The sequence below is a fragment of the Cavia porcellus genome, unplaced genomic scaffold (assembly GCF_034190915.1).
Source record: "Cavia porcellus strain 051 isolate PalLab524CR breed Dunkin Hartley unplaced genomic scaffold, mCavPor4.1 scaffold_1, whole genome shotgun sequence".
NCBI lineage: Eukaryota > Metazoa > Chordata > Mammalia > Rodentia > Caviidae > Cavia > Cavia porcellus.
The window spans coordinates 90,526,455-90,541,768 of record NW_026947484.1 but is presented as its reverse complement, the minus strand read 5'-3'; the positions used below and the strand labels follow the sequence as shown (position 1 = coordinate 90,541,768).

At 34.3% G+C, this 15,314-nt stretch overlaps 1 protein-coding gene across 14 annotated transcripts in view; it reads right to left on the bottom strand.

The window, feature by feature from the left end:
- Ccdc171 (coiled-coil domain containing 171) overlaps positions 1 to 15,314 on the bottom strand; it is a 454,917-nt gene that overhangs the window by 316,609 nt on the left and 122,994 nt on the right. For 13 of the 14 annotated variants that reach the window (XR_010048327.1, XR_010048331.1, XR_010048328.1 and 10 more), the window contains 2 exons: positions 12,709 to 12,801; positions 6,377 to 6,537 (listed from right to left, as the gene is read on the bottom strand). Coding sequence is in view for 11 of the 14 variants with exons in the window: in XM_063251434.1 (XP_063107504.1) it covers positions 6,377 to 6,537; positions 12,709 to 12,801 (254 nt within the window). In the remaining 3 variants the exon portion in view is untranslated. Of the gene's footprint in view, positions 1 to 14; positions 5,166 to 6,376; positions 6,538 to 12,708; positions 12,802 to 15,314 lie in introns of those variants that run through there. The other variant, XM_063251487.1, reaches the window with a different exon arrangement.

The window sequence follows — 15,314 nt, the reverse complement described above, 5'->3', positions numbered from 1 at the left end:
GTTAAAGTGTCAGAGAAGGTCTTTCCAATATGCTTTTATCAACTTCTATGATACATCTTTAACACAAATAGCTGAGGTACTATACATTTTCTCATGCCAAAAGGCTTTTTTTAAGAGCAGAATATATTTACTTAGAGAAAGAAAGCTTCTGTCTGATAGACAGACAGACGGAGTCTCGAGTGGGTTGCTTGCCAAAAGGCTTTTTAAAACCCACTTTTCTTTATTTCCAAATTAAAACAGTTTGAAGGAATAATACTTCCCTTTTGATAGCAAGTATCTATACGATGTCAAAGGTTATAAACTCCAAATACATTTAGTGTTGATGTGGTCTCACAATTATTTTTGATGGACAAACTCCACCTGTCACACTCCAGTTAGGTCAGAAACTGCCCCAACATTGAGAAAATAGCTCTAATAAATCATTTTAGAATATGTGATGATTCAAATGGACCAAATATTTTATTTTTGAACATCCATGCAAGTAGAACTGGTGTGATGGCATGGAAAATCCAAAAGGAAGAATAATAAAAACCCACTCACATCCAGTTTGAACACACATGAATTTCTTTTAAATGTTTCTCAGGTTGGTACTAAACTGCATTAATAGTCTTTTAGAAATATAAGATGAAAAAGAAGTTTCAAAGTATTACAGATAAATACTTTTAATTCAAATTAAAGTAGTGCTACTATTTTTAATCTGTGGCCTTCCTGATAGAAGTAGTAAATCCAATTCCTCTAAATTTTAAGCTGTAATTCAGGAAACAGGGTAACTCAGCATAATGAAATCCATATCACATTCAAGCTACAATCAAATAAGAAGCTAATTTTTGAATGACATATGACTTTACTGTGAACAGACAACATTTCTTTCTGTGTTGAATACAGACAATTCTAGTGATAACTATTTTGTATATTCCCTTTTGTATGAAGGATACCCCAAGGTAAACTAGCTACTTGTAGAGAACTGGACCTTCTGATATAAATCTCTTAGAAAGTGCATGCAAACAATAAAAATGGATCAAAGTAAAGAAAAGGTAAGAAAATCAGAAAATAAATCCAGGAGTCTCAACAGACAAATAAGTTTTTTTTTAATGGAAATCATCCAAGCAATAATATAAAAAAAATTTCTGAAAATAAATTTTCTATGAGTTTAGCCTGCTTTAATTTGTTTAATCCCAACATAAATGAAGATATGGATAACTGCATGTATGTTTAAGTGTATAGGATTGACAACCATATTACTAAGTTTTTGTTGGATAGTTGAACAGAACTGTTTGCAGTCTCGCTGTTTAAATTCCCACTTTGTATGTTCCACTTTTGTATCTTGAACAATTATTTGTAAAAGGACTGTATTAAACATTAACTAGTGATTTCTTATTGTTTATTTTTTCTCTGAACAGATGTATTATTTCTACCCATTTTCTGTTTTGTTTAGTCTTTCTTTAAATGAAATTTTTTTTAAAAATTAAGTTTCTAAAATTGAAAGAGCTCAGTAAGCACCTTGCAAAGTGAAAGAAAAACAACCTGGGCCAGATCCATCATCATCACAAAATTTCAGAACGAAGAGAAAATTCTGCAGTGTCCACAGAGTATGGAAATACACATATATTATTGTCTTATTGTGTATTATAATGCAACATCATTAAATCATTTACATATTTCTGATTTTAAAGCTGGTGGATACTGTAAGTTTACAGAGAAAACGAGAAACCATATACAAAAGATCAGCATCAAATGACTTTAGACCACACAAACACTACAAATGAATAAATAGCCAGCTAAACTATGGAAAGGGTAAGGATTAAAAAAATTTCAGAATGCAAATTCTAAATCTTTCTCTGATGCATAACTTCTCAAGAAGCTACTTTACAATGAAGTCAAACACAAAATAGACAAGAGATTAATAAACCAGGGATTCAGGACCAAAGAAAAGTGGAAGAAATTCTGAAGAATGATGTTAAATTCAAGTCTTAGGTGACTAGAACATACAAAAAATCTATACAACAGTTTGTCCACAATGGGGAAGGTAGATGAATTAAGACCCTTCTCTTAGGGGCTAGGGATTTAGCATCAGCGCCTGCCCTACAGGCAGGCAGTCGTGAGTTCGATCCCCAGGACCGATAAAATAAAGGAAAAAGACAAAAAAAAAAAAAATTTAAAATGGTAGAATTTCTTAGAGACAGAAACATAATGAGAGATTTTCAGTTTAAGAATAATGTAGTGGTTATTAAATTCATTGGTTATTAAAACTTTTTGATAGTTTTTGGTATTTTCTATGTGGTATCACATTATCAACAACTAATAATTTAACTTCTTCCTAAAACAGGTATGATGTCTCACGCCTGTAATCCCAGCACTCTGGAGGCTGAGACAGGAGGATCGTTGCAAATTTAAGACTAGCCTGGGTTACAAAGTAAGCTCAAGGCCAGCCTGAACTGTGTAATGAGACCCTGTCTCAAAAAAACAATTAATAATAATTTAACTTCTTCCTTTCCTACCCTTATAGCTTTTATTTCATTCTCTTGTCTAATTGTTCTGTCTAATGTTTTCAGAACTATACTGAATAAGAGTGGTGTCTTGTTCTTGATTTTAGAGTGAAAGCTTTCAGTTTTTGTCCATTTAGTATGCCACTGGCTGTTGGTTTGTCATGGCTGGCTTTTATCAGATTGAGATAAAGACCATCTATTTCAGTTTTCTAGAGTTTTTATTTTGAATGGGTGTTGGACTTTATCAAATGTTTTTTCTGCATCTATTGAGATGATTACATAATTTTTGTTCTTGACTCTGTTAATACAATGTAATATATTTATTGATTTGCGTATGCTGAACCAACCCTGCATCCCTGGGATAAATCCAACTTGGTCACGCTTCATAATTTAATTGAGATTTGCTGCGTTCTGCTTGCAAGTATTTTACTGAAAGTTTTTTTTGCATTTGTTCATTAGGGAGACTGATCTGAAGTTCTCTTTTATAACTGGATCCTTCTCTGGTTTTAGTATCAGGGTAATGCTTCCAGGAATGAATCTGGGAGTATTGCTTCCCTTTCTATTTCATTAAAGGGTTGGAGAAGTTGTGGCATTCAGTCTCCTCTAAATTTCCTGTAGACTTCAGTATTGAATTTGTCAAAGCCTGGGCTTTTCTTTGTTGGTAGGTTTTTAGTTACACCTTCAATTTCATTAACTGATAATGATTTATATAGGATTTTTATATCTTCTTGATCTAGCTCTGGTAATTCATATGCATCCAAGCATCTGTCCCTTTCTTCTGTTTTCCATCTTATTAGCAAATAAATACCTGGAAAAATATTCAACATCACTAATCATTCAAGAGATGCAAATTTTAAAATTGTTGAGATTCCATTAACTCCAGAAAGAATGGTTATTACCAAGAAATCAACCAACACCAAATGCTGGCAGGGCTATGGGTAAAAGAAATCTTCTCCACTGTTGATGGGACTGTAGACTGGTGTAGGCACTATGGAAATCCATATGGAGATTCCTCAAAAAACCCAGCTGCTCTCCTTCTTAGTATCTTCCCCAAAAAATTAAAAGCATCACACCACTGCTATGTATGCACACCTATGTTTATACTGGCAAAGTGTGTAATAGCTAAATCCTGGAAACAGCCAAGTGCCCATCAACGCATGAATGGATAAAGAAGATGTCGCTTTTTCATAAAATGAAGTACTACTCTGACATAAAGAAGAATAAGCTTGATTAACAGGAGAAGGAGGAGGAGAAGAAAAAGAAGCAGCAGCAGCAGCAAGAACTTGAGACATTTCTACCTAAATGGATATAGCTTGAGAGCGTGCTCTTAAGTAAAATAAGTCAGACACACATGTTTAAGTATCACATTGTTTCTCTGTTGTGAGAAACTGAAAGTGTAAATAAGATTCAAAATGCATAACAGATATTGGGAAATGGGCAGAAAATATTCAAATGAGAAGGTCAACAAGGGAGGGGAGAGGGAAAGGAAGAAAGGGACAAGGAAAAAGACAAAAAAGAAGGAAAAATGGAAATAAACATTTGTAAATAAGGGGAGAGAGAAGGATTGTAGGAAAACGGAATGGGGAAAACTCAGCAGCAAGATGTATCACGTACAGGTTGAAATTCTCTATGATGAATGTTGTCAACATGTATATCTAAAATGTATTTTTTTTTAAATGTATTTTTTAAAAACCAGGCTTCACCTGGAAATGTTTCAGCAGCAGGGACCCATGATTGGTCATTGTGGCTGTAGGACAAACTCACAGAAAAAGGCAATGTGTGTTTCAATAACAGCAGACAGCATTTGTGGTTATAAACACAGTGAAGAATGCAAATCTAATCTCAGAACCAGGCCACCTGAACCCTGACACCCCCCAACACACACATACACACATCTATTCTAGTCCTGACTCCTCCTCAGCCTCCAAATCTGAATAGCCTGGGACAATGGCATTAGCCACATGTGGCCACTGGGCACCCAAAATATGGCCAGCTCCAAAGGGAAGGGTGGAAAGTGAAACTTACACATCACAAACACAAAGAAAAAATGCTACATCAGCTGCATGTGGATGTGGCAATATATTAAGGAATACAGAGGTAAATAAAATATTCCATTAAGAAAAGAACAGTGTAGTGAGTAGGTAATCACATAAACATATCATAATTGTTAAGCATTGGCTAATTCCATAAACAAATTCAATTTATGAAGCAATTATTAATACTTTCACTTGTTGATGCAGCAAATCTTTAGTTGTTCTTCACAACATGTGAACAAAATTCCTTTCCACATAAGACAGATAATACTCAATGTAGATTACAATAAAATATACTATAAATTTACAAAAAATAAAGTACTTTGGACATTCAAATAAAACTGTTATTAGCAATCAATACACAACCCAAAGACAGTGACACCTGTGCTTCTGGCAACAGTCCCAGCAAAGAGGGAATAAAGAGGGAAAGAGTAAGAAAAGTAAAGGGCAACACTGTCCTGAGTTCTCATAAAGAAGGTTTCAAAGGAAATAAAAGAAACTAAGCCTTCAACTAACATACACTAGATGTTCTTTAAGCTATACTAGTGGAAACAAGAAATCCTAAGCATTACTAAAGCTGAAGATACACTTCTGTGGTTCAGTTCTTGCTTAAGCATAGATGAGGCCCTGTGTTCAATCCTCATCACTAAAACAAAACAGAAAACAAATTATTAACAATATTAATAAATGTTTTCAAAGTTCAATCTTTTCAGCACCATCTTTATGCTCTTACTTTACCCGTAATTACTATTCTACTTCAGTAATACTTTTAGTTAACTCACTTCTTAAAAGTATTTTTAAAATAGTCTTTGTATTGTCATTATAAACAGAAACAATCATCTTGTCACAAATAGAAAATTAGATTAAAAATAACTCTAATAAAGTATAAATCTATTATCATGTCACCTAACAATGGTAATACAAATTTGACACTGAGGGGATGGTTTTAAATATCTATTATTGACTTATTTTTTTTAAACAGGCTAAAGAATTCTAAACTTCTTAAAGCATTTCAGTTTTCAAGATGAAAAGCTTCTGGGGCTGAGGATTTAGCTCAGCGGCATAAGTGCCTGCCTTGCAAGTGTGTGGTCGTGAGTTCGATCCCTGGTACCGATAAAAATGAAAAAGACAAAAAAAAAAAAAAAAAAAGATCAAAGGCTTCTGAACTGAAAAGATTAAAATCAGAAAGAATTACAAAAAGTCTGACTCTGTAACTTAGGAGCTAAGTATCCTTACTCTCATTAAACCTCAACTTTCATATCTGTAAAGCAAGGGATTAAAAAGACAGCTAGGAATAAGGTATTAGATTAAATGAAACGTTACATATGTAGTAAACTACACTGCATGTCAACTACTAGTAGTAGTATTACTATTATTACTTCCACAATTCAAAAGAATCTCAATATAATTTCCACATGTGGCCTAGAAAGGTTTTTAAAGATTTTGCATTTCACTAATAACTATAAAGCAGCCAGGTGCAGTAGCATCCACTTCTAGTCCAGTCCCAGCTACTCAAGAGACCGAGGTAGGAAGATCACTTGAGCCCAAGAGTTCAAGACTACTCTGAGCAACATAGCAAAACCTTATGCCAAACAATTAAATGAATAAACAATAGCAAAATACATTCATATATATACTTCCTAGTAACTCCATTCTTGGGGTTCCTGAAATACTTCAAAATCCAAAAAGCATTACCAAACTTACCTGTACTGGGAAGTACAGCTGTATTTTATGCAATTCTCTACTCCTAATCTACCACTAATATTAATGAGAGCTCTATCTAAAGTATTACATATCACACTTACATAGCTTTCAGAAAACCTTCATAATAATTAAGAATTTTAGTAAAGTACTTACAAATTTAGTTTTGCAAAGCTCTCTTGTGCGTTATGCTTTTCTCGTTCATATGCACTTTCAACTTCCTTGAATTCATTTTTGATCATTTCCAAATCAGCAACAGCTTCTGCTTGGCTGGCCTTTTCCACTTGCAAAGCTCCTTCAAGGTCTCGAATCCTTAACTACCAGATGACAGAGAAGTAATTAAAACAAGCTAAGAAATGCTAGCTTCCATCCTAAATTAAGTAGAATATTTTATATTCAGCAGTCTGTTATTCACCCAAACATTTTTTTTTTAGTTAAACAAGAAAATCAGTTGATTCTCAAGAATTTCTTTAAGGCCAGGGACATAGCTCAGTGACATAAGCACCTGCTTGACAAACACAAGGTCTTGAGTTCAATTCCAGGTACCAAAAAAAAAAAAAAAAGAATTTCTTCAACATCTTCAAAGAAAGAAAAGTGGAAGACTGAAGACAGGTGACTATGCTAGGAAAAAGGGTACGCTGATATAATTTAACCTGTCCCATCAAAGTGTTTAATTTTGACCTTCTACTCCATTCAGCTCTTTCTTTTATAAAATATGGCAAATTAAGTAGTTTTTGAAGTCCAAAGGTAAGTATTCTTCCTCACTTAAAAAAAATTATTACATGAATATCTTTATAACCTTAAAAAAATTTAACAGAATTGTTTATTCCTGGAGATTTCTTAATATAGAAGAATGGATTTATTACCAAACACTCTTACACTGGAACATTTCTGGCTGCAGTGATCTGATATCTTGGGTTTGCTTCAGTATAATCTAGAGGTGGGGAGAGTCTCAGGGGAGCAATAGATAAAGAACAACTGGTCTCAGATAGGTGTTAAACTGAGTCACAGGACTACAGACACTAACTGTAATAACTCACACCAAATTCCACCGTGGACCCACATCCAGTAGATGCCAGTGGGGAGATCACATTCCCCACCTAACAATAGATGTAAGTACATGACGTGGCTTAAATGGCAACCAGATTCTGGAGGAACCAGAAGGTCCTCAAGTGGGAGCACCTCAGAAACCCATAGGCCTTAGTCAGGCACGGTGATCCACACTTGTAATTCCAGCACATAGAAGGCTGAGGCAGGGGATCACTACAAGCTCAAGGCAACCTGAATTACATAGTGAGATTGCATCAAAAATCAAAACAATGCCAAGTATGGCAGGGGCCTTGAGAAAGGAGGATCACCATAAATGAGTTCCAGGCCAGCCTATACTACACATAGTCAGATCAAGGCCAAACAAACAAACAAAATTCAAAACAAAACAATATAGGCCCAGGCTGGGGACTTAGCTCTGTGGCATAAGTGTCTGCCTAGCAAGCATGAAGTGGTGACTTCAATCCCCAGTACCAAAAAAAAAAAAAAATTAAAAAAAAAAAAAAAAAAACCATAGGCCCTAAAGCTAGGCATAGAAAATTATGACCCACAAGATCCAAAAGACTCCAGATCTTGGAAAGAAAATATTCACTGAATAAAGCAGAAATTTTTTTCTTTGACTCAATTCTTTCCTGGTTTGCTATTTTGTATTATTTTTGTTTTCCCCTCAGATTTTCAGGGTTTGGGATTTTTTTTCCTCTTTTTTGTTCTTTTCTCTACAGTTTCTTTTTTTCCCTGATTTGCTCTCTGTTTTGCTCCTTCTCTTTGTCTATTGTTTCCTACTATGCTTTCTATGGTCACTAATTACCTTTTAATCCTTGGTAGAACTCCCACCTCATTTTTCTTCCTCCTCAAACTTCAATGATGAATTTTTTGAATTTTGATTTTTCATTTTTTGGTTCTCCAAATCATCTAATTTTCCTAGAGTAACTACTCAGGTTCACAAATCTCTAGATAGCAAGTTAACTTTATGTTACTGTTGGGGAATGCTGTTTTAATTGTTAATAAAGGCAAATTGGTTTCATTTAGTAGATATTTATCATTGGTCAAAAATAGGTCAAATTTGGTTTGTTTTAGGGGTTTATACTATAACTATGGATCTCTTTTCTATGATTAAGGGTGGTATTTCATTAATAGGTTCTTATAGTTTATCAATATTCAGTTTCTATTTGATGCCATAATTGATGCTGACTGTGTTACTACAGCCAAGGTGTCATAGCTGTTTCTATTGATTGGCGTTCATGGAATGCCAATATCTAAATTGCCTGGGGGTCATCAACAATACTGTAGCACATTCCTGGAAAACAGAGTACAGGGGCACATATGCTTTAACCTTCTCATCTTGAGTAAACAAAGGCGGAGGGAACCAGGAACAGAGGTAAAGTTAGCTATGCCAGAAGATATCACTGAAAAATAGATATTATCTAAAGAGGTCTCTGAACTAGAAAAAAAAAAAAAAAACCTTTCTACTCTGGTTACCCTGAAGCCTCAACAGGTAAAAACAAACAAAAGAAAGATGAGAAGATCTTCATGAGAAGATAAGCCACAAAATGCCTCTGATAACTCCCAAATCCTCCATAGCTAATCTATAGGGGATCAAAGGAGGAAACCAAAAGCCACACACCTGAATTATTCAAAATGGTATCAGAGGAGAAAATGAAACAGTTCAATAAGGCAATTAGCAAGGTCACAGAAGATATAAGTAATAAGATACTGGGCCATTTAAAACTATCAATGAGGCTAAAAAAGATACTAATTGTTAAACAAGATGATACAAAACATGAAGGACCCACAGAGGAAAAAAATTGGAGTCCATACAAAGACTACATATAGAAATTCAGGAGATTAAAAATTCTATCAAAAGTATGCACAGAAGAAGCGACCAATGTAGACTGGGCTATTGTTGGTGAACAATTAATAACAGAAACCTTGAAAACAATATGAGAACATGAAAAATAGATGCAGAAACTTCCAAATGACACAAAACTGACATTTATTAATTCCAATTAATTGGAATTATTGAACATTCAGAAAACACAAAGGGTGTAGAAAACCTGTTTCCTAAAATAATAGCAGGAAACTTCCCCAATAATGGGAAAGAATTTAACATACAGGTAAATAAGACATATAGAACTCCAAATAGCCAAAATCAGAAAATAAAACTTCTCCATAACACATCGTACTCAAAATCCCAAAAGTCCAACACAAGAATAGAGTCTTAAAAACTTTTAGAGAAAAGCAAAAAGTCACTGATAAGGATAAACCCATCAGAATTACAGCAGACTTCTCAACACAAACCTAGAAGACCAGAAGAGCTTTGGAAGCAAGTGTTTCAATTCTAAAAGAAAACAACTTCCAACCCAGGCTAGCACATTCTTAAAAATTATCTTTTAATATTTATGGAGAAATAGGATAGTTTTATGATAAAAAAAATATCTAACGAAATTTATGATTGGGGCTGGGGATTTAGCTCAGCGGCATAAGCACCTGCCTTGCAAGCAGGCGGTCATGAGTTCGATCCCTGGTACCGATAAAAAATTAAAAAAAAAAAAAAAGAAAAAGAAATTTATGATCACTCAATCAGCACTCTAAAACATTTCTAAGGATACCCTTGAAAGAGATAAAGAAATTAACAATTACAAATGATCTAGCAGAGTGAATAAACCAAATAAGGTTAGCAATTAAACAGAAGGGAACCAGCAACAGAAAACTAAAGCAATGACAAGAATAAGTCAATACCTATCAGTAATGACTCTCAATGTGAATGGCCTGTTTTCCCTAATCAAAAGGCACAGACTGGCAGAATAGATCAAGAAACAAAATTTAACAATATGCTGTTTACAAGAAATACATTTAACAAAAAAAGAAACTTAGAGATTAAAAATCAAAGGATGGAAAATAATATTCCACACAATGAGAACCTGAAAAAAGCAGACACTGCTATCCTATATTCGATATAGACTTTAACCCAAAACTGATCAAAAGAGGCAAAGAAGGTCACTATGTATTGCTTAAGAGGATCTTTCAATAAAAGAGATCACAATTGCTAATATATAACAGCACACCCAACTTTATAAAACAAATACTACTGGACATAAAAAGACTAGATAAAATTACAATTATAGTGGAAGAGCTCAACACCCTACTAACACACACTAAATAAAAAAATCAACAAAGAAATACCAGAGTTGAACCAAAGGACATAACAGGTATCTACATCCAACAACAGAATACACATCCTTTCCAAAGTACATGGAAGTTTCTCCAAAATAGATCACATACTAGCCAATAAAACAAGTTTAAGTAAATGTAAAAGAAGTGAAATTATACCCTGCATATTATCACATCATACTACAATGACATTAGAAACCAAAAACAAAACACATAAATTATGCAAATACATGGAAACTAAACTAAATTGCAACAGTAAAAAAAAAAAAAAAAAAAAACCCTCCAACTGAGAAAAGTCCAAGTTCAAATGAATTGACTGCTGAATTCTACAAAAATTTCAGGGACCATCAAACACCAATACTTCACAAACTTTTCAAATAAATTAGAAGGGAAAGAGTATTTTCAAAGTTATTTTTGAAATAACCCTTACTCTAGTTCTAAAAGCAGAAAAGGACTCAACCAAAAAAAAGAGAACTATAGTCCAATTTCTTTAATGACTATGGATGTAAAAACCCTCAACAAGACACTGGCCAACAGACTGCAAAAATTATCAGAAATATGTACCAAGATCAAGCAGGTTTCGTTCCACGACATACACAAATCAATAAATGTAATCTATCACATGAACAGAAGCAAGGACAAAAATCACCAGATCATCTCAATAGATGAAGAAAAAGTCTTTAACGAAATTCAACATCCTTTCAGGATAAAAATCACTGGAGAAAATTGCTCAGAAGGTTCATATTTCAATCTGATAAATGCCAACTGTGAGAAACCTACTGCCAATAGCATATTCAGTGGGAAAGTACTGAAAGCTTTTCTTCTAAAATCAAGAGCAAGACAAAGATGTCTGCTATCACCACTCCAGTATAACACTCAAATCGTTAGCAAGAACAAGTAGGCAAGAAAAAGAAAAGGGATATGTACAGGGTAGAAGTTAAATTATCATTATCTGCACATAATCTGATCTTTTGTACACTATTTAATTAGTGATTTGTTTAGAATAGTGGTCAGTAAATTTTCTGTAAAAAGCCAACAAGTAAACAATTTAGATTTTTGTGGGCTGATTTGTCTTGACAAGCAGCTACAGACAAGTAAACAAAGGTGCATGGCTGTTTTTCAACAAAGCTTTATGCAAATAGGCTGCAGGTCAGAAGGGGTCCATAGGAAGTAGTTTCCTAGTTAAAATTCTTTGTGTTCTTTTCTCTTAGAAATTTTTGTTTTCTCAGACCTAGAGAAAAGAACACTTTCCTTAGCAGGCCTCCATTTAATTCTCCTCCTAGATTTAACCCTTCTCCTTGTTATGATTCTATAGTATTTTGGTACATTGTAGTTTTATGTATGTATTGATAAATTCGTATAAATACATAGATGTGCAAATATACAGCATCTCTGATAATAGAGTATAAGCTCCAAAAGGAACTCATTCACCTTTGTACCTTCAGCTCTGACTACAGTGATAGGTGATATCCAGAGGATATGCACTCAATAAATAAGGTGTATATTTTCCAATAGTTCTCAAAAAGAAACTCCTTCCATGGCTGTTGATAAAAAGAACATGTTGCTCAGTAAATTGTTCTGCAAAGGGCCAAGTGGTAAATATTTTATGCTTCACAGTCTGCTATAATTTGGATGTGCAATGTTTTTCTCAGATCTAAGTATTAAGGGCGTGGTTCACAGGATGGCATTATTTGAAGGTGCTGTAGACCTTCCAGAGGCAGGGCTTTCTGAGAGGTCCTTGGATCATGCTTCTGAAGGGGACTGTGGACCCCATGCCATCCTCTCTATGCTCTGCTTTCTCACTCGCAAAGTGGGCAATTTGCTCTACCACGTGCTCCTACCGTGATGCACTGCCTCAACGAGGCCCAAAGAGGTAAGGTTACCCAATCATGGACTGGAAACTCCAGAACCATGAGCCAAAATAATCCTTATGTCCTTTAAATTAGTTGTCTCAGATATTTTGTCGCACTGATGGGAGACTTACAAACAAATAGGCCCCTGGGTCCATCACTACTCTATTCTACTACTGTAGCACAAAAACAACATTAAAAGAAACCAGATTTCCCAAGAATAAGCAGCAGGTAAGACCCAATCTCAAAGCTGTAATGTGCCAACTCCTCAAATGTGTGCTTAAACTAACTATAACAAGTCTCAGAATAATAACATTACCCACTCTAGATGGATGCCCCAGTTTTCTGAAAGTAGCTCTGTTTTCCGGTTAAAACATAATTTAAAAAAATTTACACCAAAAATATCATTTTACATTTTACCTGAATAATTTCAGAATTAAATTTTGATTCCAAATGTGCTGCTCTTTCCACTTCAATGTTTTCTTCTAATTTCCTCACTCTTAGGGTAGTTGCCTAAAAACAAATTAAAAGTTTAACTAACAGCCAGGCATGGTGATACATAACTGTAATCCCAGCATTCAGGAGGCTGAGACAAAAAGACTACCACAAGATCAAGGCCAGCCTAGCCTACATTGTGAATTCAAGGCCAGTCTGAACTATATAATGAGGCTCTCTCTCCATTTAAAAAAAAAAAAAAAGTTTAGCTCATAAACGTTGACATTTAAAGCAGATATTAGATCACTATATTCCAAAACTGTAATTAACACATTAGATTACTTTAGCTATGGCCTCAGTTCTGTACTCTGCAGAAGTAAAATGTAAAAATCATGCTCAGGAAGAATGTTCCAGAACAGGTTTTTCCTTTTTTAAGCTTTATTGAGAAACATTTCCTTCACAAAGATTCTTCCTGTCCCTGGGTAATGCTTTCCTCCAACTCTTGCCACCTACCCCAGTAAACACTGGTCTGCTGTCTCTCACTATAAAGCAATTTGTATTTTCTGAAATTTTCTATAAATTAAATTGTACAGTGTATACACTTCATTGCCTGGCCTTTTTTCCCTTGGCCAAGTATTTTGAGATTTCACATTTACAGTTGCACATATCACGAATTCATCCCTTTTTACTGTTAAACAGTGTTTCCACTGCACTGATACATCACACAGCTTTTCTTTTCACCTGCTGACAGGACAGACATGTGAGTTGTTTCTAGCTTGGGCTATTAATACAAATAGAGTTGCTATGAATATTTATACAAAAGTTTTTTTAGTCTGTTTCAGTTCTCTAGGGTAAGTAGGGAAGTGCAGAATCACTAGGTTAATAACAGATAAGTATTTTTTAAAAACTGCCAGAGTTTTCCTACGTGGTGATAAGAATTTACATTCCTAACAGCAATGTATAAAATTTTCCATTGTCCTACATCCTTGTGCAGTCATTTTTGTAGTTGTTTTAGACATTTAAATATTTCTCTAATAGTATGTCATTTTAATTTCTCTAATAACAGTGACACTGGGAATCTTTTCATCTATGTGTCTCCTTAGATGAAGTATTTACTCAAATATTTGTTGCTCACAGGTACAGGTCATTTGCAAAAGGGAAGGGAACCAGGAGACGGAGGAAGGGGAGGGCAGTGAGGAGGAGAAAAGGGTGAAAACAGAACTGAGATGTGTTATAGACATGTACCAGCTCCCCACAATGAATGTGAGCATTATGTACTGCAAACATGTACTAATACATATTAAAAAATCTTTTTTGGTGCCATCACAGACATTGAGCCCCAGGTCTCGTGTATGCTAACCCAGAGCACACATGCTACATAAGAGCTGTACCATTGAGCTGCATTACCTCCCCAGAACCCTCACTCTTTAACTGCGTTATTTTCACATTGAGTTTTGCAACTTCATTATATAATCTGTATGCATTTTTATTGGATAAATGATTTAAAAATATTTTCTACCCATCTACCTATTGTCTTTTCATTCTTTTAACAATATCTTTCACAAAGCCAAACATTTTGGGCCAAGGATTTAGCCCAGAGGCATAAAGGCCTGCCTGGCAAGTGCATGGTCCTGAGTTTGATCCCCAGCACAAAAAAAAAAAAAAAAAAAAAAAAAAAAATCTGTTATGAAGTCTAATTTTTCAAGCAGGAATCCATTTTTGGGCCAAAACAAGAGTCAAAGCTATATTAATACTATTGTTGTTAAGAAAATGCAACTCTGAGAAGCAATGGGTCCCTAGTCTCAAAAAGATAACTATCATGACACAGGAGCAGGGAAATTAGGACTAAGGCACAGCCAACATGTCTCAGGACAACAGCAGAAAATAAAATCCCTACTATCATATTAGTCAAATATAGATAGTTCAATAGTGATAAAAGCATTACTGACTTTACTTCCCTCAGTGAATATATTGAAAACCAATGAAGTGTGTGGTTTATAAGGGTGAATTATATGATATAAAAACACATCAATTAAAAACAAAAGACTAGAAGGGTCAATAATAATGTCAAAAAACTGACAATCACATAACTTAAACTTTTGTTTCCACTTATGAAAAAAGTCCTGTTAATTACTGACCTTACTTATTTAGAACAAGGGACACCCAAAGGTTGTGGGGTGCTTATAAAGCATACTTATAGAAAAGAAATGTTTATGTTAACCCAGGCTTGAATAAACATTAACAAAGAGACCTCCAATACTAATAAAAAACATATATGTCTTACAGGATACAGTTTTTGCCTCTAAAGAATTAATGTTGAATTTGTCAGTATCTACTATACTCATTATAGATTCTGTAAATAGGAATCTAGCCAATCACAAAGAAATAGTCCACAGGGGTAGAAAATAAAAGATTTTAAAAACTATTAAAGGAGAGAAGAAATCTGTCTAACAACATTAAAATACTTATTCTCATTCTGAAAAACATATATGTAGATTTCTCTATTAAACTAGCAATCATATATTTTTAAAATACATTCTTTGAAAAAGCAATCAGCAATCCTGTCATATATATATATATATAAAATATAT